General features: G+C 51.2%; 9 protein-coding genes across 9 annotated transcripts; 7 read left to right on the forward strand and 2 right to left on the reverse strand.

The window, feature by feature from the left end:
- Positions 1-18: 18 nt before the first annotated feature.
- Positions 19-2,424, forward strand: Z518_02813 (uncharacterized protein; the record flags this gene model as incomplete). The annotated part of the gene is made up of 1 exon (XM_013419839.1): positions 19-2,424. One exon carries the CDS (start codon positions 19-21, stop codon positions 2,422-2,424), a length of 2,406 nt encoding a protein of 801 aa, XP_013275293.1.
- A 910-nt stretch (positions 2,425-3,334) lies between these two features.
- On the forward strand, positions 3,335-6,508 carry Z518_02814 (uncharacterized protein; the record flags this gene model as incomplete). The annotated part of the gene is made up of 1 exon (XM_013419840.1): positions 3,335-6,508. The coding sequence occupies one exon, from the start codon at positions 3,335-3,337 to the stop codon at positions 6,506-6,508; it is 3,174 nt and encodes a 1,057-aa protein (XP_013275294.1).
- A 2,755-nt stretch (positions 6,509-9,263) lies between these two features.
- Z518_02815 (uncharacterized protein) lies at positions 9,264-11,229 on the forward strand (the record flags this gene model as incomplete). Its single annotated transcript, XM_013419841.1, has 5 exons — positions 9,264-9,529; positions 9,593-9,785; positions 9,842-10,043; positions 10,096-10,446; positions 10,499-11,229. The coding sequence occupies 5 exons, from the start codon at positions 9,264-9,266 to the stop codon at positions 11,227-11,229; spliced, it is 1,743 nt and encodes a 580-aa protein (XP_013275295.1).
- Positions 11,230-13,137: 1,908 nt separating this feature from the next.
- On the reverse strand, positions 13,138-14,356 carry Z518_02816 (uncharacterized protein; the record flags this gene model as incomplete). The annotated part of the gene is made up of 3 exons (XM_013419842.1): positions 13,138-13,889; positions 13,941-14,161; positions 14,217-14,356. 3 exons carry the CDS (start codon positions 14,354-14,356, stop codon positions 13,138-13,140), a joined length of 1,113 nt encoding a protein of 370 aa, XP_013275296.1.
- Positions 14,357-16,692: 2,336 nt separating this feature from the next.
- On the reverse strand, positions 16,693-18,075 carry Z518_02817 (uncharacterized protein; the record flags this gene model as incomplete). Its single annotated transcript, XM_013419843.1, has 1 exon — positions 16,693-18,075. One exon carries the CDS (start codon positions 18,073-18,075, stop codon positions 16,693-16,695), a length of 1,383 nt encoding a protein of 460 aa, XP_013275297.1.
- A 513-nt stretch (positions 18,076-18,588) lies between these two features.
- On the forward strand, positions 18,589-19,947 carry Z518_02818 (uncharacterized protein; the record flags this gene model as incomplete). The annotated part of the gene is made up of 1 exon (XM_013419844.1): positions 18,589-19,947. The coding sequence occupies one exon, from the start codon at positions 18,589-18,591 to the stop codon at positions 19,945-19,947; it is 1,359 nt and encodes a 452-aa protein (XP_013275298.1).
- Positions 19,948-20,321: 374 nt separating this feature from the next.
- Positions 20,322-21,167, forward strand: Z518_02819 (uncharacterized protein; the record flags this gene model as incomplete). The annotated part of the gene is made up of 1 exon (XM_013419845.1): positions 20,322-21,167. The coding sequence occupies one exon, from the start codon at positions 20,322-20,324 to the stop codon at positions 21,165-21,167; it is 846 nt and encodes a 281-aa protein (XP_013275299.1).
- A 617-nt stretch (positions 21,168-21,784) lies between these two features.
- On the forward strand, positions 21,785-22,917 carry Z518_02820 (uncharacterized protein; the record flags this gene model as incomplete). The annotated part of the gene is made up of 2 exons (XM_013419846.1): positions 21,785-22,177; positions 22,267-22,917. 2 exons carry the CDS (start codon positions 21,785-21,787, stop codon positions 22,915-22,917), a joined length of 1,044 nt encoding a protein of 347 aa, XP_013275300.1.
- A 2,782-nt stretch (positions 22,918-25,699) lies between these two features.
- Z518_02821 (uncharacterized protein) lies at positions 25,700-27,892 on the forward strand (the record flags this gene model as incomplete). The annotated part of the gene is made up of 1 exon (XM_013419847.1): positions 25,700-27,892. One exon carries the CDS (start codon positions 25,700-25,702, stop codon positions 27,890-27,892), a length of 2,193 nt encoding a protein of 730 aa, XP_013275301.1.
- Between the last annotated feature and the right edge of the window lie 24 nt (positions 27,893-27,916).

Consider the following 27,916-nt stretch of genomic DNA (forward strand, 5'->3'; position numbering starts at 1 on the left):
ACTGCCCTACCGCCCGTCATGGCTGCTGATGAAGAGCACGCCGACGAGAGAACACATCTTCTGCCTCAGGACAGGAGACTAAGCTCCATCGTCCACGGGACCGACGCCTCATCCGTCATTTCTTCCCATGTCAGCAAGGAGGAGCAGGCCTTGGGGGAAACCGCAGTGGGAGAACGTCTTCCATACAACGATTATACAACAATTGACTGGCTGCATGACCTCGTCAGTTTTCAAGTGGATAACACCCAGGAAAAGCATGCTGACCATGGGCAGGTCAAGGACTCGTATCGCTATCGTCCCATTCACAGCGGAAGAGGGATTCGAGACTCGGTGAGATCCGCTTTCGATTCCTGCGAAGGCTGGATCGCGGCCGCCCTTATAGGGACTCTGACAGCTTGCGTGGCTTTCCTCGTTGACATCGCCGTCGCCACGGTCAGCGACTGGAAGACAGGATACTGCAAAACAAATCACCTTGCGAGCAAGGAAACATGCTGCCTGTCAAAACCACCCTTGGGCCTTCTTGCGGACACGGGAGAGACATGTTCTGATTGGCAATACTGGACAAATAATTACTGGCACGGGTTCGGTATATACGTGGGATTCGCATTGCTCTTCGGGGTCATCAGCAGTGCAGTCACGTCGACGACGCGAAGAGCCTTACCGGCAACCGCCCCTGGCTCGGGAGATAGAGAACCGATGCGAATGTCCACTCAGGATGCCTATGGAGAAGTTGGAAAACAAGCACCATCTGGAAAGTCGATATACATGGCTGCAGGCAGTGGCATTCCCGAAATCAAGACGATTCTGTCTGGCTTCGTGATCCCACACTTCTTGGACCTCGACGTGCTGGTCGTGAAGGCAGTCGGCTCTATATTTGCCGTGTCTACCGGCATGTGTCTGGGCAAAGAAGGGCCCTTCGTCCACATCTCCACGTGTGTTGCATATCTCGTAGGCATGCGATTTCCCAAGTACCGAGAGAATGGCCGCAAATTCCGAGAAATTCTTGCCGCTGGATGCTCCAGCGGTCTCTCCGTCGCCTTCGGAGCGCCAATTGGAGGCGTGCTCTTTGCATACGAAGAAATTTCTACCTATTTCCCCAGAAAAGTCCTCTGGCGAGCATTCGTATGTTCTCTATTTGCGGCAATCACCCTCAAGGCTCTGAACCCTACGGGAACAGGCAAGCTGGTTCTTTTTGAGACCAACTATGGCACGACCTATCAACCTTACCATTACGTCGTGTTTGTCGTTCTGGGAGTTGCCGGTGGTGTCTTCGGGGGCGCCTTCTGCAAGGCCAATTTCTTCTGGTCACGCAGCTTCCGCAAGTATGGCATCATCAAGAATTACCCGGTGTTTGAGGTTTTGGGGGTTGTGCTCGCTACAGCAATTCTTCAGTATCCCAATCCTCTCACGCGAGAGCCGGGCGATATCATCATCAAAAACCTCCTGGTTGACTGTGCTGACGCTTCACGGACAGCGTATGTCTGCGTGCAAGAAGGGCATGCTTCGCCCACTCCCCAATATCTAGGCTGGCTGGTCTATGGGACGCTCGTGAAGCTGATTTTGACCATTATCACGTTTGGGATCAAAGTTCCGTCGGGAATCATCATTCCCGCTCTTGACGGAGGAGCCCTTTTCGGAAGATTGGTTGGCCAATTGCCTTTCCTGGCACAGTCTATCTCGCCCGGAATTTTCGCCATGGTTGGTGCCGGTGCTTTCTTAGCCGGGGTCAGCCGCATGACCATATCTCTGGCGGTGATCATGTTCGAATTGACCGGAGAGCTGGAATTCATTGTGCCAAACATGATTGGGATCATGGTTGCTAAATGGGTGGCAGATTCTTTGGAACGCGAGGGTGTCTATGATCTGGCACAGACAGTTCTCGGCCACCCCTTCCTTGATCTTGACCACAGTATGAATCTAGTGCAGAAGGAACCCCATCTCGTCGAGGAACTTATTCCTCCTCCTCAGACGATGCGCGAGATCATTGTCGACGTGCCAGAAAGTGGCCTGGTTCCTCGGGCGGTGCTGAGTGAGAAACTACAACAGCTTCGCCGTCGAGGCCTCATGGACGCCGGTCTGGTTCTGACTCAGAAGAGTATGCTTCAAGGCTACCTTGCCGAAGGTGAATTAGAATTTGGCCTGGAAACTCTCGGTCGGAGCTTTCCAGAAAGCTGTCTTGTACGACTACTGCCTCCGGCTGCTGTAGTCGTACCATTTGAGCACGAGGGAGAGCTTGACATGTCCCAATTTGTGGACCGGACGCCACTGACCATATGTGATAAAGCACCCATGGAATACGCAGTGGAGATGTTCGGGAAGCTGGGGTTGAGACACTTGTGTGTGATTAAAGAAGGGAGTGGAAAATTGGTGGGAGTGATCATCAAGAAGAGGTTGGTGGTATGGTTGGAAGGGTTGAAACACTGACAGCAAAGCATGGCACTTCCATTTGTTTATTCCCTCTTCTAAGACTTTTTTTTTTAAATTTTCCCGCGGTACTCTTGATTCCAACAAACACCAAGTCTTCTCGATCGCGTCTCTATGTGAAACCGTACAGGTAGATGTGTGATTCGAGGGGCATGTGCGAAAGGCCGAGGCCGTTAGAACGGAGCTGCTCAAGGAGGTGGAAAGGGGGGGGGTACATCGAGGCAAATATGAAGCGGGGTAGATGATGCACATGAAGCCCTTGCAGCTCATTGATGGTTGGCGGGTGGATGTAGATGGAAAAGGCTGATGGCAGATGGCTGATCCACGTCAAAAAGTTTTCCCAATCACAGCAAATGTCCTCCTTTGGCTTGTTCGATTGCAGTCTCTGCAGGTCAGTGACGCTTTTGAAATTTCTTCTGACATCTTCCGTGAGTGGCTGGCATCCAGCTGAGCTGGAACAAAATCTCTTGTAGAGGCCTGTCTTATGTACAGTACTAGTATCCCTGTACCCGATCCTCGTCCTGTTTCCCGCTCATGCCACCAATTGCCCGTTGACTGCTCACCAGAAAGGAAAAACCCTTTCGACAACAGTTAGAAACAAGCCACGAGAATTGTCCGTTCCCGAAAACATCAGTCCACAAGAACCCACCGTTATGCTTGTCTGTGGCGCGAGCATCACACCTTGGGATTCGTCACTTTTTCGCTGACCTGGGCCAGGCTCTTCTGGTCCTCCTCACGCTCGAGACGAATCCTCTCGCTGAGTCCTCATTCCCTGCTCTTCTCGCGTCAACCGGGGAACACGGCCAGTGACTGGAGAATACGAAAAACTTTTCGCAAGCCCCGTTTCCGCCCCGTTTGAAGAGCTTGCATGTGCCTGCGGGTCAGCATGATAACCTCATGAGCCAGCATAATGACAACCACTTCCACCACGGGCAAACAACATGCCCGCCACAGCTCTAATTTATCAAAGGGCCGTCCCGCTCCAATGCCTGCCTCTCCCTCTCGAAAGAGTGACAGAAGTATAGACGAAAGCAATCCTCTGGCCATTACCGACCGTCCTCACAAACACCGGTCTCGGGCCAGTTCAACCTCCAGCCAGCCTGCAGCCAGGACTCCCACCAGGTCCTTCTACCATCGATCATTCCATGGCCAGCTAGATCCGGCTCAGTACTCTTCCTCCGCCGGATTACGAGCCCAGACTGCCGAACTGGCTGCATTTGCCCTCTCTGACAACGCTTCCTACATTGGAAGCTCCCCACGAAGCTCTTCTCCACTCTCTGATGGCGGTTATCCCAACGCCATTCAAGAAGTCTCGGAACCGGTATCACCGGAAGGCTCCGAACATGAGCCTGCTGGTGACCCGAGGGTGTCTGAATTGACCATGATGATTCAGAATCAAAACGAAGAGGAGGAACAACAGACAACTGACGTTGATAAAATCATCACTGATCGTGCTAGTTCCTCGGGCGTGGCCAGGCCCACGCAGCCAAACGAGCGAACGGGCTTACTGGACGATGGCAAGGCTTCAATGCAATATGGTCAGCTTGGCGACATTGAGCGTCAGGATTCAGACGACGATGGCATCGGCCAGAAATGGAAAGCTGCTTCGGCGCGGGTACGGCCATGCTGCTACGCTCTTGCACATCCAAAGACCTGGAATGCACGTAAGATCTACCACGAAGTGATTGTGCACCCAGTGAGTCTCTTTCCCGCGGTCTTCCTGGGGCTCCTCCTGAACATCCTCGACGCCCTCTCTTATGGTATGATTCTGTTTCCGTTGGGCAGTGAAATTTTTGACAGTCTGGGCTCGGATGGCATTGCGATCTTCTATGTCAGTACGATCGTGTCCCAGGTCGTTTATTCTTCCGGAGGCTCGATCTTTCGCGGTGGTATTGGATCCGAGATGATCGAAGTGGTCCCATTCTTCCACAAGATGGCCTTCACAATTCTTCAAAAGGTCGGCGAGGAGAATCCCAAATCCGTTCTGGCCACCACCATATTGTCTTTTGCGACCAGTGCCGTTGTGACCGGGGTGGTCTTTTTCCTCATGGGAGCGTGCAAGTTGGGATCTCTGATTGGTTTCTTCCCTCGACACATTTTGATTGGCTGTATCGGGGGTGTCGGCTGGTTCCTCGTTGCAACCGGCATCGAAGTCTCGGCCCGACTTTCTGGCAGTCTGGAGTATGACCTGGACACTCTCAAGCAGCTCGTACGGGAGGACACCATTTTCCTCTGGATCATCCCGCTTTCCCTTGCTGTCATTCTGCTCATCGTACAACGGTTTGTAAAATCAAATCTCTTGGTGGGCGGCTATTTTCTGTCGGTTGCTGCAATCTTCTACCTCTTCAAATTGGCCTTGGACATACCCATGGACACTTTGCGTTCGAGGGGCTGGGTTTTCGATCCACCTCCAGCCGGGAATCCTTGGTACCACTTCTATACGCTCTACGATTTCAAGGCCGTTCATTGGGGGGCCCTTGCCGACACGATTCCGGCGATGTTCGCTCTGACATTTTTCGGAGTATTGCATGTTCCTATCAATGTTCCGGCTCTCGGTATTTCGACTGGCGAGGACAATCTGAACGTCGACCGTGAACTCATAGCCCACGGGGTTTCGAATTGCGTGAGCGGACTCTTGGGCAGCGTCCAGAACTACCTTGTATATACCAATAGCCTTCTCTTCATGGACAGTGGCGGCAATGATCGTCTTGCAGGACTTCTCCTGGCGGCCGGCACTTTTGGTATTTTACTGGCCGGGCCGGTAATTATTGGTTACATCCCTATCATGGTGGTTGGAGCTTTGATATTCTTACTCGGTATTGAGCTCCTCGAAGAGGCCCTTGTTGGAACATGGGGCAAGGTTCACAAGCTTGAATATGCCACCATCGTCATTATTGTTGTTACGATGGGCGTGTGGGATTTTGTAATCGGCATCTTGGTGGGCATTCTACTGGCTGCGTTGAGTTTTGTCGTCCAAACGTCACGCCGAACCGCCATCAGGGCGACGTACTCAGGGCAAGTCGCCAAGTCGTTGGTCAGGCGGCCACCTGTTCAGCTCAAGTTCTTGAAGGAGACCGGGCAGCAAATATTCTTGATCAAGCTGGCAGGGTTCTTGTTCTTTGGAACCGTCGTCGGGGTTGAGAATCGCATCCGAGCCCTCCTTGCCGAGGACTCTTTCAGGAATAGACCGCTGAGGTTCCTTATATTGGACATGGGGCATATCAACGGTATCGATTTCTCCGCTGCCGAGGCATTCGCACGCATCAACCGTCTTTTGCAAAAACGGGGAGTGGAGTTGATTGTGAGCAGCTTGGACGTCAACGGGGAGATTGGTCAAGCCCTGCAGAACGTCGGTCTGTTCGCGGCGGGGTCCGAAGTCGAGATTTTCACCGATCTCAACGTGGCCCTCGAGCACTGTGAAAACAAGCTGCTGACGGCTCTTTACCGCCAACAAGAACATCGACGGTCGAAACGGGTGGCAGCGCATCTTGATGTGCCCCGGACCAAGGGTCAAGAGCTTTCACAGTCGTACAAGGCCGAGTTTATGGGTAGCTCACCCCGACGAAATCTTCTGCATCAAGTGGCCCAGACCACCCTGGACGAAGATACATCCAACATGGGTAAATGGCAGTCTTTCAAGCAACCACTGCCTTTGCTCCTCCAGATATTTGCCGATCTATCGGACAAGAACGAAGACTTCTGGTACCGTGCGATGGGGTATTTCGAAAGAGTTACTTTCCCCCAAGGCTCGATCTTATTCAACGTTGGTGATCAACCCAATGGCTTCTACATGCTTGAGGAAGGAATCTTGCGCGCCGACTACGACCTGCCCCAGGGCAAGTATTCCGAACTCATCGTAGCGGGACGTCCTTGCGGTGAATTGCCATTCTTCTCGCAGACGTCGCGTACCGCAACAATGGTGGCGGAGAAGGACTGCGTTTGCTGGAAATTGGATGGCAAGAGGTGGCACGAAATGCAAGCCCAGGATCCCGATGTGGCCCAGGAATTACTCATCATCAGTTTGAAATTGACCAAGGAGAGAATGGATGCAATTACTTCATACATTTTGACGACAGCGGGTTAAGGGAGGCAGTCTCAACCGTCATCCCTCTAAAAAGAAGAGGACAATGTATGAATGCCAACGGAAAACCAAAAGTGACTTTTTATTGATATGTATGGGAGTAGGCATGGCGCTGGCGGCAAAAAAGAAGCCACAACTGTGGGCGAGCATGTACAGACGTCGCCCTTTTATCTTTGAGACAGTAGGAAGAACGAAAGCGGCTGCTGCAGTACGAAAAGAAAATCCAACAGGACAGAAAAGCGCTAATTGTCAAAGAGGAAGGCCGCTACGGAGTACATACTACAAGAGACTGCAAGGTGCCTCGAGCCATGCGGGATAGTTCTCCGTGCGGACAATTTCTCACCCTATGGATGGATTGGTGCGATAGATTCACGGGTCCATTTCATTCCTCCTTGTTCTTTGAATGATGATTGTAGCCATCTCTGAAGCTCCTTCAACAGGACGTCTCCCTCCTATATAGGGACCGACAAAAGCCCTAGGACGTCTGCGTCTTCCAAGTCATCTTCATCTAACCAGCCAGCCAACGGACTTGGGTCTAACTAGAAATCATGGGGTCAATCCTCATCCAGAGATTCGAAACCCCCGCGAAAAGAAAAGCCCCAGAGCAGGTCCGAGCGTCTGCAAGCGATCCACGCCATGGTCTCAGCTTGGACCAGCCTGCCCGCTTCCAGTACAATTGATTTGAATCATTTGCCATTTGGACTGGCCGCTTGACTTCTCGGGGGCGGGGTTTCATCCTCGTGCCCAGAAGCCAAAATCCCTCCAGCAAAAAGGAGATTGTTCACTAGACTCCAAAGTCTCCAGTCGACCCAGCTACACTGAGAGGCGTTTCAACCTAGTTCCAAGCCAACGGCAAATACTCCCGGGTCAATTTGCTTCGGCTTCTACTCAACGTATCTTGTTCACCAGTCGATCATGGACCCGATCCAGGCCGTTGCGAATCGGAGATAAACTGGATATTCCATAAGAGGATCGACAGCACGGTGGATGTGCGAGCACCCACCGACTTGTTAGGTACAGCATAGACTGGTGACCGGGTGGTGGCTATAGAAATTGACATGTTTCTCTGCGACGGTGGCCAAAAAAATGGGAAGCAGGGTCACTCAATAAAAAAGTCTATTCGCAAGAGGGCACCATAAAAGAGGATGGTCGAGAATCTAGATAGCAAAGCTGACGGATTTGAGCACTAGCTGATCCTTCTTGTTGTTTATGGCCGCCGTGATTTTGAGGAACAATATACTTTCTTGCTCACCTGGTCGTCGCTTACTGCGTGATTACGATAACGGGAACTGTACAACGAGCTGTTATCAATGATTCTTTGCTAGACTACCTCCTCAGCTTTGATCTGATTCGCAACTCTAACGGTCTCCTTCCCGGGCAGGGTACGGAGGATGCACGTTGCACGTCATCCTTGCAGGCGAAACCATTTGATGGTCGCATGACCAGCAAACCGTCTTCCTGTGATATCTTGTGCGCCAGCAACCGGGATGTCTTGAGTGATGTTATCGGGTTTGCAGCCAAGTCGCTGCAGTGCGCAATTCAGGTCACGGACGAGCGTAAAAGAGGAGAAGCGAGAGGGGAACCTGGACAGATATAGAGTACTCCGGTGGAAGGACTTTCGGCGTGGAGATTGAACTTTAGCCCCTTCGACAAAGAAAAATGATGTTGATCTCGAGATTGGTAAGAGATCTCGGTCCAAAAATTTCGTCAGAAGCGGGTGTGTAGGTGGCAACCATGTACGGGAATTGTCACAGGCTCCTGACATGATGCCTCAGCCTCACGGGTTTGCCATTGTCACGAGATAGACCGGACTTCTCTGCAGGAGACCTTGGCGTCAGAAAGTTGCCGGTAGAACTGGTGAGATGACGGTGCCCTGGGGACACATACGTTGATCATAATGGTCCAACAGTTTCTTATACGCTGGGAACTTGTTGAACTGCCTGGACTTGGGCGGGACACCGTGGAAGGCCCGAAGTCTCCTTCGTGTGGCGTACTCCGAACACGATTCGATGCTGTGACGGGGATTGGAAGGGCGGCAAGCGAGATGCCTGTGATTCAGATGTTGCTGGGGAGGGAGACTCGGGCGCGCGGCTTAATGGCGCTGTAGAGGCTGCAGCCGGTGGGGATGTGGGATTTGGTTTACTGAAAGGTATGTTGAAAGCTAGTTTTAGTTAAGCTGGTGGACCAGTTAGTTGCCTCTTAGCAGCCTTTTGTCCCCTGTGCATAGCGGGTGGGCTTAGGCGGTTCTGGGTACTAGTTTAACTAGGGGGCTGTCTAGCGCGCCTCTTGTGCAGCCTCCAAATCTCCTTTCCCTGTGAAACGTCCTGCTCTGCCCGCTGTAGACTTTGACTGGCTAACACCTACCTAGCCCAAAACAATCCCAGGCAAGACAAAAACTTGAACCAGTCCTGCCAACTACGACAGCCATCATCTCATCTCACCACGCGCCTTTTTTTTAGACCTTCTGCTCGCTGTTCTCAATCTTCAGTCACATTTCTTCTTTGACTTCCTTCACCTTTCAATTCACTCCCTGCACTGACCACCAGTACTACACAAAGCCTCGTGGTCCTCCTTACCATTGTCAACCTTCTCCCTTAGTTCAACCCAAATCCTCTTCAGACACACCTCTTTGTCTGAACTTGGTCTGCCACTTTGTCGACGCTCCCTCCGCCTCTTGACAACTTAAAAAGAAAAATAATAATAAAAAAACTACTTGCATTTCATACCGTCACATCATTCCAATCACAAATCCAACATCATGTCTGTCGAAGCTCCTAAACCCGTCGAGGAGACCCCGGTCGTCGATGCCACCAAGGCTGCGCCAGAACAGCCCGAGGCTTCCACTGCCCCAGCCGAGACCTCTGACGCCCCAGCTGAGACTACAGATGCTGCCCCTACTACTACTGCTGCTGCTGCTGAAGAGCCCGCTGCGGCGGCCGCTGAGGATTCAAAAAAGGATGAAGCTGTTGAGGCTGTCCCTGCCTCTGAAGGTGTCTTGGCATACAAGGAGCCAACTCTCTTCAAGTAATGCTACCTTTCGGAAATCAAAGTGACCGAGGGGACGAGGCTGACATGAGTCATTTGCAGGAAATTCTTCTTCACCAAACACTTCTTCTGGTTCTCCGAGGAGCCTTCAACAGCCGAGTCTTTGACAACGTACGCGCGCTCTGACCGGGCTGTGCACGCATCTGCTGCATGGGCTCGTGAGACCGGAAAGGGCTTGCTCTTCTTTGCCAAGCGTGCTGAGGACAAGGCCACGCCCGTCGGTGTCATCAGCCTTGTAAGTACTGCCCGTCAACCAACGCCATGGGGGTGGTGAATTAATGTTCTTGACAGGCCGACGCTTCAGCCGTCACCAAGGAAGGTCACAACCAATTCTCCTTCAAGGCCGGTACTCATCAACACCGCTTCGAGGTTGGCAAGCCCGAGGAACGTGACAGCTGGATTGTTGCCATTGAGAAGGCCATCAAAGAGGCTAAGGAACTGAAGGACGAAATCACTGGACGTGAGAGCTACAAGAAGAACGTTGAGGAGTACGGTAGGTTTATGTCCCCTTTGGGAGCTATTGGTTCCAGCTAATGCGGCACTAGCGAAACCTCCCGTTTTTGCCGCTGCTGCAGCTCCGGTGAAGACTCCCCACCCCAAACCCAAGGAACCAAAGAAGTCTACCGATGCAAGCGCTGCCACGGCCGAAGCTACGACTCCAGCTGCTGAGAATGGCGACGTTGAGTCTGGCGAAGCTGATGAAGCTACCAAGGCCAAGAAGGAACGCTCTCAATCGCGTAAGCGCGGCAGCATTTTCGGTGCTCTGCGCGTCAAGAAGGAGGAGCATGCCGAGAAGAAAGAAGAGAGCAAGGCTGAGGCCGAGGGAAAGAAAGAGGAAGCTAAGCCGACCGAAGAAGCTGGCGCCGCTACTGAAGCAGCTGAAACTTCCGCTGCTGGTAAGTTGCCGTTGGTCCGCGTTGACCAATTAATATCTAACCGAATTTGTAGGCCCAGCCGCCGCGTCTGACAAGAAAGAGGAGAAAGAAGCTCCATCGCCAACCGAAAAGAAGAACAAGCGTGGCTCTGTCTTCGGAAACCTCTTCAAGAAGGGTGTCACAAGCCCAACCGCTGAAAAGACTGAAAAGGAAGCCACTGCCACGAAGGATGCTGATGTCCCTCCTGTCTCTGAGAATGCTCCCAAGATTGAGGAGCCAATCGAGAACAAGCCCATTGACGCTGCGGCAGTCACCGCGCCCGCCAACTCTGCTGAAAAGCCCGCCGCTGAAGAACCTGCCGCCACCAGTGCCGAGGCCGCTGAGAATGCCGCTGCTGAGCCTGCGGCTGAGACATCTGCCACCACCACTACAGAGGAGCGTCCTGCTCGTGATAACAAGCGCCGCACTTCCCTGTTTTTCAACAAGAAGAAGCCCGAGACCGGCGAAGGTGAAGACGGTGCTGCCGCTGAATCCAAACGTGAAAAATCTCCTATTCCCGGAGGAAAATTCATCGGTCAGCTTGTACGTCGCGCTAGTAAAGCCGTCAAGTCTGAAAAGCCTGAAAAGCCTGAAGGTCCCAAGGAGAAGACGGCGGCCGAACCAGCCGCCACGGCAGCCGCCACCGCTGAGACCCCTGAAACGGTTCCCGAGGCCCCAGAAACCAAGACTACCGATGCACCTGAAGATGCACCCAAGGCTGAACCTGTGACCCCTGCTGCTCCTGAGGTCAAGGCCACCGCTTGAAGGTCCGACGAGGTCAGAGACAAGACTCCACGCACATCTCTGTCACATCCATCTCGACTGTCTCGAGCAGCTAGTCCAGTTGAGTTCGAGAAATGGTGGGACGAGAAGACGTATAGTAATCCGTCGCTACCCCCTCGCAGCCCTTCTCGTCTCTCTGGCCTCGTCGTTTGAGGTAGCACGACATGGTTGGGTCGACGTCAACCCGTTTTGGCTTGATTTGGTTTGAGATTTTCCACGTCTCCTCTGATTGACGACAAACTCGGACATCACTCATTTTGTTATGTTGTTGCTTTTCAGGATACCCCACACTTACTAGATCGAGATTGTTATTTTTGTGTTTTTGTGGCCATTCATTGTCAATTGCGTCTTTGGTTGTGCGTTCAAGTACAGATACCCCACTTAGGCAAGTCTTGTCCTTATGAGAAGAGATACCCCCAAAGCAAGTGCTACTGGATGAAAGGAAGCAACAAAACATGGAAAACACAGGAGGCTTATTAGTCCTTTTGGTTCGTTTCCAATGTGGAACATCCCTGGAACTTTTATGGAGCACTGTTTGAAATGTTGATATTTCAAGCAAATGATGGACGGATTGATTCTTATTCACTTCAGTGGAAGTGGGTATGGGGTCAAAGTGGAGGAAAAGGAGATGTGCCAATGCGGGAACAGAGCAGCAGCAAGTCAGTTCAGCAGTGCAAGATTAGGATAGTAATAGCTAATAATATCAAAATTGATCAATTCGGTTGAGGTGAATTTTCTCTCTGCGTAAACCGTATTTTGCCTAGGTAGGACGTTTTGGCTTCCCCTTACCAAAAAGTATTGGACATCATCTTGGTTTCCAACGCGAAATTCAAGCCGCCACTACGAATCTGAGAAATCGAGCATTGGGAGAGGGCCGGTCCCTGACGGCTTGATTCTGAGTAGTTTTCGGCATACAACTATACCACATGAATGCAATAGGCGCCAAGCTTGTTCCGCAGACGTACAAATCACTCCTATGAATACATACATGCATATGAACACGAGTTTAAGGCAAGCATGGACACGAAGTCTGAACTGCTTTCATGGTAAATGAACACTAGCATGTGTAATGGAAGATTGCACAAGAGCACAAGGCACCACTATGTTGGTGCGAACGTAATTAAGCACGGTGAGTCTAAAGATATATTGTACAAATATCATTCCAAAGCAAAATTGTAATGAATGAGTTGCATTTCATGACTCCCACTCTGATCGAGAGTGGAGAGCAAGACACAAAGTCTTTGTGATCATGCTAAACGAATGGAGTGATACATCCCTTTCACCCGATGAGATCGGAATCCGTGATGATCATGACGATGGTGAATGGTGAAACAAAATCTGACAAGGCCACGAGTCGATCCCCTTCGAGAAAGCTGAAAAGATTTCCTGCATGCCCCAGAAGGTGAACATGAATTTTTAGGTGTTTCAAGAAGAGGGAGACAGTCAGAACCGGCCACATTCGCGCCAAATAACAAGAAATGCCCCACCGTCCAGACCAACTCCCCAAACCGCTGTTACGCAGTAGAGTGCTGACGTCGTGGGACCTGAACAATAAAAGAAATCGTAGCGATGTGATGTCCAAGGGGAAGCCTGAGGATCCCTTGCGGGAAAGCTCATCAACCCCGATGATCGCTTGAACAATAAACCAAGAACAAGAAGAAAAGGCGACGTGGCGGATGGGAGGCAGCCCTACTGGCTTCAGCCTGTTTGAATCCCCAACCCCAAAACGTCATGCTGCTGTGTCGGCAACTACCAGTTTGACTGGTAGAAACAGCGTTATTGTCATCCGATGCTTTGCCAATAAAACAAGTATTCCAGTGTTGAATGCGTCCATTTTCCATCACCCAATGGATTTCCAAAAAAAAAAAAACCACTTCCTCGGCGAACCCCTCAACTTTCAGCATCAGGATCTGCTCCGAGACGATAAATAATACCTCTGAGACGCTGGATCTCAGCTTCGGCTGCCTCGGCATGTTCCTGCTTTCTTTGTCGAGACTTTCGAGCGGCAGCAGTGTTCTTCTTCCTCTTGGCGGTTTCCTTGTCGTCATCACTATCAATAATGATATCGGGCAAGGCCTTACGCGGCTTCGCCTTGGTGATACCGTAATTTTCCGAGTGTTTCCGTCCGTGGCTGAAAGGTGTGGACGGTGGCCGACCTGGGGACGATTTCTGTCTAACCATCGGAGACGTATTAGACGAGGGCCGGGAGTTTACGGCACTGAAGTTGGACTTCATGGAAATTGACTCAGAAGACGTAGGCTGGTTGGCAAACTGATCAAAGCCATTTTGAGGAAACAAAGGGGCCATACTGTCGAGTTCAGCAAAGTTCAATTGGCCATCGAGGAGGCCATCTTCCAGCGGAGACGTGTTGAGGCCGCTGCTGGCCATTGCAGGGGATTCCAAATAACCAGATTCCGGAGTGCTCAGATTTGGGAATGCAGTAGATGGCGGTGCCGACATGATCGCGTCATCATTGAACAGGTCGGATGGGGAAATTGTACCATCGTTTGCGGTGGTTCCGGAGGTAACAGCGGTGAAGTTGTTGGACTGGAAGTTGGTATCGATGTCCATGAAGTCATCATGGGAGGTGAGCATGTCACCTCCCGGAAGGAACATGGAGTCAAACGCGGTAGCCATGTCGCCTGAGTTGGAAATTAGCGGGGGTTCTCGACGAGGAAGACGGTGAACAGTACCTTGGGGAATGCTCGGAACCGAGCGATTTCGACGGGGAACGGATGTGTTTGAACCAAATGGAGGAACAGGTGGAAGACGGTGTAAGTGGGCAAGCTGACGCAAATTCTGTTTTGGCAGTGGTTGACTGTGCAAAGCTGGACTTGAGAAAGACCGGTGGTTGGTTGACGAGTGGAAAGGCCCTAACGACGGAGACTGAGAAGACTGGACAGGAGACACTCTGCTATTGAGAGAGAGATGTCGAGCTTGGAGCAGACGTTGGCTATTAGGGGCTGTACTCGATATCGCCTGCGCACGCGAGGCTTGAGCAGAGACGCGGGGCGGGGTCTCCGGGGCGGCGAAGAGCTGAAAGTCCTGGTTGAAGCTGTGTTGGTTCTGCGACGATGCAGTTGACGATCTTGAGGTCGGGGAACGCCATTGTTGCTGATGATCCGTGGTGAAGGATGTGAAATCCAACGCGTGAATGTCGGCGGTGGAAGACGAAGAGCTCGTAACGCGAAATGCGACGAAGTCTTGGTTCACAGGTACTCCAGAAGGAGACTGTGGACGACGAGTGAGTTGAGAGTGAGGTGTTTGTAAGTGGAGAGGGATGACTGAGTCTATCTTGCTGGTGAGCGAGATAGAAGGGTGGCGACGAAAAGATCAGAATGACTCCATGTCCCGATGAAGTCTTGGTGATGCTTAATGTCTAAATGAAGTTGTTCGGATAGAGGGAAGAAGAGGAAGGAAAAAAAAAAAAATTTCAGGCAACAGACATGGGATAGACGAGTATAAGTGGGTGGAAAGGAGACGTGGGCGCAGGCAGCGCTGGGGAGCCGGTGGTGAGCCTTGGCGGGGCTAATAGCGACGCTACGCCTATTTGGGACTGTGAGTCATAAATGAGGGCCCTCGGCGGATTGGACACGAAAGCCCGGAAATTACGGTACAGACTGCCAGTGCAGGCGGCTCAGCAAATCGTATTGATGCCTCTGTGGGATATGCATGGATACAGTCTCCTTGATTGCTCAGGATGAATTCAATCTCGGAGACGGACACATTCTGGATCACGGTGGTTGGGAGTGTCGCCAGCCAGACCAGAGAGTTGCTGACCAACTCGAACCTGAGGAACGCAAGTCGCAGTTCTCCGCCAAGCCCAAGGCAGACGGCGGCACGGTGGGTACATCGTCTAAAGAATAGCAAAGGTTGTAATTACTTCCCAAATAGGCCTGTGCCTGAGATGAGGGCACCAGTGAAGTTTAAAAAAAAAAAAAAAGGCGTCATTACAAGAGATCGAGGATACACCACCGTGGTTCATGGTTCATGCCGAAGAAACAAATTGACTCACATGAATGAATTCTTCAAGCGTCAACGGGGACAGGAAATCAAACGAGCCATTCATCGCGTGTCTCACAAAAGTGCAGTGCATTTGGGGTTGCAGATTGGCATTCAATTGGCACGCTTTTTTCCACCCGAAACTCGACCAGGATAATACGTTACCGGTTTGCGGACGGGGGTGCTAAGCAATTCCATCTTTGGGAGTTATACGCCCTTTGGCATGATGATCAAATTCTGTATGGGTATACCAAAAATACTATCTAGAGGTGCTTGAGGAATACAACTCTGTCCTACAGTGCACCTCCTGTTTCACCTTGGCACGCCATCGGTCATCTGAACTGGATCTGAAAGGCATCAAGCCAGCCGTAGCGACGTACCATGCTGGTGTAGTCTCACCCACATCTCCATCGTGACTCACAGCCTGAGGCTCCAATCTGCGTGCACCTTTCCTATTCTGCTTGACCGTTCCTCCTAAGATGACCACCACATTTCCATTTCTCTTCCGAAGTTTGTCTTATATTACGTCGATCAATCGTAATTCAATCCCATACCGATCAATCCTCCTCGCGGGGCCAAACAACGGCCTAATCAATTGACCATCTTCGGTCCAAAAAGAGGCTGTGTTTCTGCATGCACTGCGGCTCGCATCAACGTTTTTACGTGTTCTTCCGTGCGAAACCATATCCAACCGGCCTCTCAGTCCTCGGACTCGAGATTCCCAATCAAAGATCTCGTATTCTCATCTGCACTGCGACGTAGTGACGTCCCATTTGCGCGCATTTCTCCTCCTATCAAACCCCTCCTTTTCCTCATTCATCGTTTGGGTTCTGACATTTATCGTGCATTGGATTTGCCCACTTTTTTGCAATGGCATACCCAATTCGGTTGATGCCTCGGCTCCATGGGTCATCTGCCCCGTTGGCTGGAATATGATGTACGGGCCACACGACATACCGGGAAGAAACAAAAGCCGGAGAGCTACCGCAATGCCTGGTCTGTTCTTCAGCCCTAAACGGCATTGGCAAAACCGGTATGCCATGTGTCTTTTCGTGTTCATGTCAGCTGCCAGGGGCATTGCCGTCCATTCGACGTCTTCGATGGCCTTCGCTCATGCCTTTTTAAGATGGTTGGGGCAAAAAATCTCCGCCGATACATCTCATCGCTGCATGTTGCGAGAGGTCAACAAGTGGTCTCCAAAATGACGGCTCGCCCTTGGCTTCCTCCCGTTCTCGGACCCCTTCTCTTCCTTTCCCCCCTTCCCCTCCCGGCCTTTTCTCACGAGACATAAAAAGAAGCGCATATCCCAAAGGGGACCATGGTCAACACAGAAATGAAATATCGGTTCCGGCATTGATCCAGGATCGCACGATCAGCACCAAATACCGGGGACTCTTATGGGGGCTATCCAAACGCAGAGGGAGCATTCCGTCGCTGTTTTGATTATGCCGGGGAGGATGTCGTGAGCTGTTGTAATCCCTTCAGCATTTCCCAAGGACTCTGATCCCCCAGGGTCTGCCTTTCCCCGGTGAACATCTCTGTGACACGTCCGACTTCAGCTCGCATAACCGCGTCCAAGATCTCCTCGGTGCGCTGCCATTCGACCCGGCGATTTTCGTCGGCGCTTTTCTCATCTCCCAGCCCCTTTTTGATCACATTACCCCTAGAATCTTCCGTCGCGGCTCGTATCTCCTCCAGCTCGCGTTGCAGCACGCGTCCTTCCTGTTCGGCCCAGTGTATTTGTCGGCGCAAGAGACGGAAGTATTGGGAAGGGGGCAGGTTGCGTTCGTACTCATCCATGTCATCCCAAATGTCAGCAGGATAATAGTCTGAGGGGAGTGGCAGGGTGAGCGGCACACTATCCACGTCGACGGCATCGAACAGTTCCTCTGACCCATCATCCTCGGCCATTTCCACCTCGTCAGGGTTCATTCCCAACATAGAAACCGAATACCGGGTCGGCAGCGAGGGGAGGTCGCCCACCAGGGTGGCTTTCCTATCGCCATTGGTTTTGCCGCCCATGGTCAGCTTCAGCCGTTTGATGGGGATCCCACTTCCACCTCCATTGGAGATCCCCCCCGTGTGACCTCGAGGAACGGGATCACTGGGTCGTAGAGCCTCAGTTTCATGGACCGTTCGCATATGCTTGGCCAAGGCATCCGACCGCGTGAAGCTCCGGTCGCATTCTGGTAAAGCACACATGAAAGGCTTCTCCTTGGTATGACTTCGCATGTGAGCTTTCAAAGCATAGGCACTGGTGTGAGGCTGGCCCTTTCGAATGCACCCATCCCATTCGCAGTAGTATTTCTTTTGACGGGGAACAATGTGGACATCGTTGATATGTGCAACAAGATTGTCCATATTGCCTTGTTCCTGATTGGCGCAGCCCTCCCAGAGACATTTGGTCACTTGAACATAATCTCCTGAATCAGGATTCTCAGGGTTGGCCTGCGCGGCCGCATAGGCGGTGGACAAAGGATGCGTGGGACCCAGATGGGCAAATGAAGGTGATGTAGGTACCGAGCCTGAGCTGTCGCTTGATATCGAACCCGTGGGTGATCGAGCGGGGACAACGGTGGACGCGGATTGAGGAGTGGCATCATCATAGCTTGATGCGCCGGTCTTGCGGCGTTTGTTCGGCGGCATTTCGAGGTTTTGTACGGCAGTACTCATGGGAGACCCCGTGTCATCCTCTGAAGCAGAAATGGTAGAACCTCTAGAATGTGAATGCGACCTATGGTTGAATTTGACGTCTTCATGAAATTCATCAGAGTCAATATCGGACAAGGGTGACCCTGACGCTGGGGTGTCTGGGTCTTGATCCATGTTGCTGGGATGGAAACAGAAGGAAAGAAATGGCGAGTGAATTGATTACGATGACCCAACCCGCGTGAAGGATTGATGGACCATTCTTCACGGAAAAGCCGTTGTCCATCAAAGCGGTGGCCGTGTCCATTATGAATTTGCACGAGTTTGCAAAGATCCGCTCGGCAGACCTGCTGGATTCAGAATCATCCAACACGCTAAGAAATTTGGCGCAGAGTTATCCAAGGCCAGCCCTTTCTCAGAGTTCAGAGTCTGTCAGGCTTCCCTTGTCGTGCCAAATGTGGACGAGATTTTTTTCCTGCCAGGAGTCCGTCGATCTGATTCTCCATGTCGGATTGGATATGCTGAGGACTGTCATGCGTAGGACATTGGTTTCGAATGAAGACGACGACTTGCTCATCCTTGTTCGCTTGGGGATTCAAGATGTTGACTTGACAATGCTTTATCAGGTAGGAATTAATGAGGTTTTCTATCACTCTGTGTTTGACTAATTTCGCCATTTGCATTTGACATATGTCCACTCTTCACATTGTCATAGTTGGAGCGGGTATTGCTGGCCTGGCGGCTGCGATTAGCATTTCTCAAAAGGCCAAACATGACATCCTCATTTGCGAAAGTAACCCAACACTGACCACCACTGGGGCGGGCATCCACATCACTTCCAGTGCTTCCCGTCTATTGTGCAACTGGGGCTTGCGAGAGAAGTTCGAGGACATTGCGACGGTTCCCGACTACATGGACGTCAGGAGGTACGGCGATGACCGACTCATCGGTCTCGTGCCGTCAAACATCAGAGGCCATGCCGAGCGTGTTTGGGGGTTTCCGCACTGGCTGGTCCATCGAATTGACTACCGAAAGATTCTAGCCGATGCGGCTACGGCAGAAGGTGTCAAGATACAATTTGGGCAAAAGGTTGTGGCCATAGATGCGGAAGAAGGTCGTCCCACACTGGAGGACGGCAAGATTCTGACGGCCGATTTGATTATCGGTGCAGATGGAATCCATTCAAGAACTCGACGTTCCCTTTCTGCAGTAAAGGATGTCGTTCCTCACAGAGCATCCTGCTATTGCTATCGAGCCCTCATACCGCGAGAGAGAATGCTCTCCAACCCTCTAACTGCCGCCTTGATGACAAATGAGAATCAGTTGACTTGGATGGGCCCCTTCAAGCACATTGTCGCATACCCTGTTGCCGCCGGAAGTCTCTACAACATTACGATAGTAATTTCGGACGATAGTGACGCTCCAATCGGCCTCTACGATGAGCCCGGCGATGTTATGCAGATGCGAAATGATATCAAGGACTGGAATGAAGCGGTTACGACCATGCTGGACATGATCGACAGCTGTGCGAAGTGGACGATAGCTGACCTTCCCCCATTGCCTACCTGGACGAGCCCGAATGGACGTGTCATCCTCCTTGGAGACGCATGTCATGCTATGGCGCCGCATGCAGCATCCGGGGCTGCTACAGGGGTTGAGGATGCCGAAATTCTCGGTCATTTCCTGGTCCAATGCAAAGATGTGAGGGACTTGGCCAGAGCTGCCAGGTCTTATCAAGACCTTCGCCAAGGACGATGTGAGCGGATCCAAGAAGTGTCTCGTCAGAATGCGAATACTTTCTCCATTCCCGACGGACCCGAACAACAAGCAAGGGATCGCATGCTTCAGTATGGCAAAGAGGCATTGGAGGAACAGCTGGCCGAGGACATCCCGTGGACTATTCCACAACCCGACGCCACGAAACCGTTTCCGCATCCTGATTTCCTCATGTGGCTGTGCGGATACGACGCCGCGAAAGAAGCAAAGACACAACTTAGAATGAATAGGATCAATCCGGTTGCCGGAACGGAGGTTCGTTTAGCTACATAGTTGTGTGAAGAAGTCGTCAATAGACATCTTATGTCGGGTTCCGGCCACTGTCATTGCCTTTCCCGGAAGGGTGATATCGCCGAACGCCCTTTGATTTAATCCGTCACTTCCACTGATTTCCTCTCGCTTCTCTTGTTTACAGTGTCACGTATCCTTCAGAATAGATCATAGAGGAGCATTTCAAGGTCATGAGTCGCTAAGATAGTAAATCAAAAACAAAATCTGTGTGGGCGCGAAAATCTAGAAAAAAGGCCCAGAATTCTCTCACTGAAAGAATAATGCTATACCAGCATCAACCAGTTTGAAAAGAACGGAAAAGAAAGGAAAATACAAAATCCTCACGGAATTGCCCGCCATACTCGACTACTTTCAAGATGTCCAATCCCATATCCCGGACCATCCTAACCTTCCAACACAATGCGAAGCTCTACACGTTCACCACCTCTGTCCTGGCCGTGGCGCCCTTCGCCTCCCTCGCCGAAGCAAACCGCCAACTCTTCAAGACTGCCACGGACGATGACTCGGTCGTCGTGACGAAAGAAACCATCTTCCACCCCCAAGGCGGTGGCCAACCTTCAGACGTCGGCACCATGTGCTCCTCCAACCCCAGCCCCGGCGACACGGCCTTCAATGTATCCGCCGTACGCATGGACGCCGTCAACGACGGCCAAGTCCTCCATCTCGGCCGTTTTGCAGATGCAGCTCAAAGGTTCACACCGGGCGAAACCGTCACGCAGGCCGTGGACGTCAACACCCGCCTGCTCTACTCCCGCCTGCACACGGCAGGGCACGTCCTCGGGGCCGCCGTCCGACATTTACTCGAGGCCCAGATCCCGGGCTTTGACGAGCTTAAGGCCTCGCACTTCCCTGACTCTGCGGCCTGTGAGTTTCGTGGCCTCATTGACGGCAAGCACAAGGAATCCATCCAGGCAAAAGTCGACGCCTACGTGACTCGGGCCATGCCAGTCGAAATCGATTGGTGGACAGAAGATGATTTTCGGGCTAATGGGCTCGAAAGGCTTATTCCGAGCCCCGAAAACGGCGGCTTCGGTGTAAGGTTGCCGGCAGGAGAGAAGTATCGCGTCGTCAAGATCGTGGGAGCGGAGGTGCATCCCTGTGGTGGGACACATGTGGAGAGCACGGATTTGTGTGGGAAGGTGGGCGTGAGGAAGATTAGTAGGAATAGGGGGACAAGTCGGGTTTCGTATAGTCTATCCTGAATTGACAAATGCTGTGATTCAAGGGATTCTTGGGCTTTTTGGAAGGGGGATTTAGATTTTTCGAGGATGATAGTGACAATGGTGATCTGCAGTACCCGTGAGTATATGAAATGTATGATTTATTTTTCTGTTTGTTCGTTTCAAAAGTGAAAGGGGTAGACGGAAGGAAAAGGCAGTCAAAAATAGACACATCAAGGGCAAGACGAAGAGATCTATAAAAATGCTTAGTCCTTGACATGAACCCCGTGACCCCAAAACAGCTCATCAAACATAAATACGGGAAAGAAGCTATGTAGGCGGAGTCCAGATCTATTGTCGTTCGGCTTTTGCTCAAATACCCGCTAACACATTTCATTGACCTCTCGCTAAGTAACATGTCCTAGAACTAGAGTGTTGGGGTATGGGTGACTAGATCAAATGAAACGACCACTTCACCCGTGATTCATGCCCTGACGCCTATCTGACGTCACGTATGCATGGAATACCAAACTCACCAATATGTCGGAGTATTTTGTTCTCTCTGCTAAGAAGACAGCGAAGAAAAGGAAGAAAAGAAACGACAACTCCCCCCACCCCAACTGGAGACCTGTCAATGACTTGAGTACATGTTATTCATTATGGACGAGTCAAGAAGAGGAGACTTTCCCACATGCTTTGCTTCGTGTTCGATAGGTTTCGACCACGCTAGATACACTCTTCCGGACAAACTTGTTGCCATTGCAAATGCCGGTTTCGACGCCATTGAGCTGTCCATGTCAGACATTCTGGGGTACGGACAACAGATCTCGGAGAGCAAGTTGGAAATCGATCCCAAAGACTATGCAACCCTCCGATCGGTTGGAAAAGACATTGGAGATTTGTGCCAAAAGCAAGGCCTGGAGATCTTGATTTTGCAACCCTTTGCCAATTTCGAAGGGTGGCCTAAAGGAACTCCACAGAGAGAGGATGCCTTTGAACGAGCCATGGGGTGGATGGGTATCATGGAGGCCGTAGGGACGGATATGCTCCAGGTACGCGGTAATCGCCTGCAATTGGCTCAGAACGAAGAGATGAAACTGGGTATGAACACGGGGCCTTGTTGGTTGACTTGTCCATGTAGATTGGCTCGTCCGACGCGGAAGGGATCCTGTCAAGTTTGGATGATTCAGCATCCGACCTGGCCGAACTTGCAGATACTTTTGCAGAGAAGGGCTTTAAAATCGCGTACGAAAATTGGAGTTGGGCCACCCATGCCTCGACTTGGAAAAACGTCTGGGAAATTGTGAAGAGAGCCAACAGGCCGAATCTAGGTCTGTGCCTGGATACTTTTCAGAGTGCAGGAGGAGAATGGGGAAATCCGACGACAGAATCCGGACTGAACGAGGGCGCAAATAAGGATGAGCTGGAGAGGAGGTGGAGGGCCAGTTGTGAAGAACTCTCCAAGACCGTTCCTTCGGACAAAATATTCTTCCTGCAAATCTCCGACGCTTATAAAATGGATCCGCCATTGAAAGACGAACCGGATGAAAATGGTTTGAGGCCCCGAGGTCAGTGGAGTCATGATTGCCGTCCGCTCCCGTATGATGGTGGATATCTGCCTATTGAGAACTTCACAAGAGCTGTGTTGAAGACAGATTTCCGAGGCTGGATGTCAATGGAAGTGTTTGACGGTAGAGGTCCTGAAAAGTATGGAGATGACATGGGCATTTTTGCAAACCAGGCGTTCCATGTACTGCAGAAACTCTTGAACCGAGCGGGAGAATCAGAGTAAAATGTTCACCGGAGGATTTGGCAATATCTGTATTCTTAAAGTATCAAATCTGGCCACCATATCCACGTTTTACGCCTTATTCTCCAGAAGTCGCATATGAGAGACATGATGATTTGTATGTGTTAACATTTCGCCTCTTCCCTGCCTCGAGATGCACACAATGAGCTGATTGGCTATGGTAGGCCCAGCAATTATAGCACCGATTTTCTAACCACCTCCCAACCCCTACCAAAGAGCATCGCGCCGTCCCCTTCCGATAGTCATTTATTTGGGACATGTTGTATGCATTGGCGAACTCAATGCCAATGAGATTGACATCGTGAAAGTTGCGATTTGGTCGGCGACATTTGGACCATATGGGGACGTCCAGCAATCTTAACCAAGGTCTGTCGTGACTTGCTAATGTTGAGAAGTTCGGCTACCTAGAGTTAGGTTAGCTGCCAGATATTCTCTCTATAGGTAAGCGTACTCACCGGTTCTGAGAGAAAGGTCCAAAGGGAACCACCGTCCACAAGGAAGAAAACCCAGCGAGCTTTATCTACATTGTACGGTTTGCAGAACCGAATATAATAGCTTTGCCGACATCAGACACCCTACTGCCATTGGCCTCGGTTGCCTTCGCAAGGTAGTCGATTCCCATAATTTCAGTTCGCATTTTCTTATCGGTAACATCCGCGATCAGCACATCGTCCTCTTCCGGTTTCGCGCCAGTAACATCATGAATTTCGACGAAATCGCCCTGCTCTTTAGCCTTTTGTGCATCTTTGAAGCGTAGCTTCTAGATTTGGTTGCGAAGAGAAGCGTCGGCTGAGAGTATCGTAACTTGGACGTCCAGAGAACGGGACTTGCATGGCATTGTTATGGACGTGGCGGGACGTGGCGTGACGCGGAGAGCTGTAGAGGATTGCGAAGAGGGCTGCGAAGAGCCTTGAATGCCTGCTGGCTTTGGAATCTTAACATGGCGATGCAGAAATTTGAGGGAAGGTCGAGGATTCTTATAGACAGGTCAAAAGCGGCGAGTTGCTAATCTTGGGCCTCCCACTAAAATCTGAAGAGGATTTCCTCATACATTCTCTTCACGCCCACTACAACCACAATGAAATCATTAAGCGGGCTAGAAATAGCGAGCAGATAACTATCGACAATCTTGTTCCCGCATTGCATGTTCCAAGGATGCTAAGCATTTCAGGCACAAGGTTGGTGGTTTCACCTTCAGACACTGGATTCGGATAGACCGAAGCGTTCCGACATCTAGATCCTGTTTGCTTCTCAACAAAGTTTGTGTATGTCTTGGATTGGTCAAGTACAGCCTTGCCAAAAAAAAAAAAAAAAAAAAAAAATTCATGAAATGGAGAGTTCGTCGTTCGGCACGAGTGCTCCACCAAGGGCAAGGTTGCATCCTGGTCTCTAAAAGTCAAGCCTGCATTGCCAGATTTCTAGACTTTTGTCATCAACGTGCGTTTTGCATGTGTCAGCGGGAGGATTGGAAGATCGGTCGTTGTAAGACCCGACGCAATTAGAAGACAAGTGGTATTTGGACGGTCGCACAAAACTATTTTGTACTTGTTGATGTCCACTCCTTCGAGAGTCAAACGGCGTTCGGACGGGGTGTAAGCTCATAGGCGCCCTTATACTTTGCAAAGCTATTAGAATAGGCCATCAGGGATATACAGACATGATTCATCAATGATAACGGATCCCAATGTTGAAAGAAATTAATTTTAACATTTCTTGGCATGGCCTTAGACCGACAACTATACCCTAAAGAAGTTTAGCAACGCAATCTCCGGGACTCCTTCCTCAATCTCCTGCACTCCCGACTTCTTCGTTCCCAGCAATTCTGTCTTCATCGCCATTCAAACTCGCACCATCTCGCTCTTTCTGTCCAATGCGTTCATCACGTTTTTGCGGCTCCCTCGTTTCAGCCTCCTATCACGTCATATAACCCAATCGCAAGCCTCCCCCCTGGGTTCCTAGGGTATGCCCCCCCTCCTTCTCAGCTTCGCCTGCCTGACGCCTCTGACAGCATCGTTCACGACAAAACAGGGCTGATATCGGAATCCTTGCACGTTCATTTCGTTCTGTGTTGTCTACCGTATTCGCGAATGTCATGTATAGAGACCCAAAAAGCAATTGACGATCCCCATGACGATGGAAGGCTGCTTGTTGACCGTGGATGTCAGAACCCCCAATAGGACGAGAGATCATCCCCCCCCAAATAGGGCAGCCTCTGCAAGAGTCAGGCACGAACCAAATATCCGTCATTTCGATCAGGTTTTCGAGCTGCAGCATCCAATCCCAAACTTCTGCATCTCGTTTTATGGCTCCAATGTGGCTCCAATGTGGCTTCATTTGTGGTTTTGAACGGTGCTCTCTTCCTGGGAAGGCTCCACTAACCAAGTTTCTGGGCAACCTGCAGGCTTCCCATGGGCGGATATGCTAGGGTATGTTCCGCAAATTCAACTCAATTAACGGTAAGTCGGCGCCGATGCTGAGACTCAGAAGCCAATGCTTGTGAATTCCTCGTGGGTGGCATGCTCCTGTGTTCGTCCGGTATATCACGATAGACCTCTGTCCTTTAGTCCATGTATTCCCAGGGAATCATTCAATTCATGTCCTGCCTAGGTTTCTTGGGATTTCCCCCATTCCATACAATCCTCTTCTATGTAGTCGCCCTCACCTTTCATTCTGCTTCATGGATTGTCAAAAGCTGGATGGGTTCAAATTGACGATCCCCCCCTCGTCGAACAACTTGTTCCCGACTGTACCCAGAGTTCTCGACATGGAGAAGGGTAGACGAGTTGAACAAATGCCTCCTGGCCCCCCTGGTCCTCCTGGTGGTTGGCTTTGTCAACGTATGTCACGACAGCAGGAGATCCTCTTCAATATTATGGTGGCATTTCTTCAGCTCATTCCTCAATCAACATTGACGACGGTCTTTCCCGTGAGCGCCGACATCGCGAGGTCTTTTTCGATATCCAATCCATCTGTTCTACCGTGGCTCGTGGCCGCCTACGCTTCGTCATTTGGCACGTTCATTCTGATCGGGGGAAGACTCGGCGACATATTTGGACACAAGACCATGGTGGTCCTGGGATATTCTTGGCTTAGCTTTTGGAGTGTTGTTGCCGGTCTGAGCCATTACGTTGGATATCCACTCTTTTTCGTGGCAAGAGGATTCCAAGGTCTTGGAGCAAGTCTCCTGGTACCCAACGGATTGGCTCTTCTGGGACGAACCTATCCGCCAGGTTCCAAACAGAAAGTCTTCTCGTTCACTCTCTTTGGCCTTTGCGCTCCGGTCGGTGCCTATCTTGGAATGATCTTCGGTGCTCTATTCACCAAATTCGCATTCTGGTGGTGGAGCTTTTACACCCTGGCCATTGTCACTTGTTTTTTGGCTGCAGCCGCATATGTCGTCTTGATCTCCCCGCCTCCCACGCCGAAGCAAATGCTGCCTGTCAAAGAGAAACTCCGGGATATGGATTGGCTGGGAGCCATCACCGGCGTGCCCGGTTTGATCTGCGTCCAAGTATCCCTTGTCTCCGCGCCGGCCTCCGGCTGGAGCACTCAATATATCTTTATGCTTCTGATTATCGGTGTCCTCCTCATCACATTCTTCGTTATCGTCGAGCTGAAGATCGTGGAACAACCACTCGTCCCCTTCAGAATGCTGAAAGCGGACGTGGGTTTCGTTCTCGGAGCTGTCGCTTGTGGTTGGGCCACATTCGGTATCTGGACTTGGTTTTTGTGGAAGTACCTGTTGGGGGTGAAACAAGATACTCCACTCGAAGCCGCTGTCCATGTCTTCCCTATCGTCCCGGTTGCATTGGTTGCCTCCGTCCTGACGGCGTGGATGATGAGAAAGTGTGAGCCTTCGTGGACTCTCTTCTGGGCTTTGGTAGCATTTACTTTTGGACCACTCCTTCTGGCGATCGACTCCAATGTCGATAAAACCATCTACTGGTCCTGGACCTTTGTCAGCTTAGTGGTCATGCCATTTGGCATGGACATGTCATTTCCCGCCGCCACCTTGATCATGTCCAACTTCTTCCCGCCTCAACAACAAGGTGTTGCCGGCAGCCTTATCAGCACTGTTGTCAATTATTCCATTTCTCTTGGCCTGGGTCTGGCATCATCGGTCGAAGTCCACGTCAACGACCATGGCCGTGATCCTCTGGCTGGGATTCGCGGCGGCTGGTTCATGGGCGTCGGCCTTGGTGGATTGGGCATCATCATCTGTGTTGCCTTCGTCATCAAATCCATCTTCTATCCTCCTCCACCACTTCCCAAAGGACCGCCCAGCGCACCACCTGGACCAGGAGCAGCAGTGCAAATGACGCCTCAAGAACCCGGTGGACGCAAAACTCGTAGCGCCACTGTTTCCAGTCGAGCCACAACCATGGTTCCCGATAGTGCTGGACCAATCACACCCAAAGACATCGAACTTTACAAATCATTCAACTTCGAAACACCGCCATCGACATCGACATCAACTCTCAACACACCACGAACGAGATCAGAAGGCATTTTCAACCACGCCAATTCCACATCCTCCCCTAGTTCCAATCCACATTCTAGCTCTACCAAATCAAGTCCCAAATCAAAGGACACACACCAACACGATGGCCATAGACGTAATGACAGCACGCAGCACCCCCATTCACGAAGCAACTCGCGGTCTTATTTAACGTCTCATTCTGCCCAATCCCCGACCTCTCCACCGCTACCGATACTGCATCTCACGGAACCTGAAGCCGTCTATCGTGGCCGTGCCAGTTGGGAAAGCATGGATGACCAGTGCGATCGTGACCAGGATCACTGGGCCCCACCACGGTCTGGGAGAGACAAAGACGACCATCGACCAACTGAGTACGGATATGCTTATGGCTCTGGTTTGGCATGGAGAGATGCCGATGGTTTCGAATACGACCCGCGACCGGCGGTCCCAAGGCCGATGATGGGCGACAAATTTTGAGTTTGATTTTGAATGATTCTCCTT

Source organism: Rhinocladiella mackenziei (genome assembly GCF_000835555.1).
Source record: "Rhinocladiella mackenziei CBS 650.93 unplaced genomic scaffold supercont1.2, whole genome shotgun sequence".
In the NCBI taxonomy this organism is placed as follows: domain Eukaryota; kingdom Fungi; phylum Ascomycota; class Eurotiomycetes; order Chaetothyriales; family Herpotrichiellaceae; genus Rhinocladiella; species Rhinocladiella mackenziei.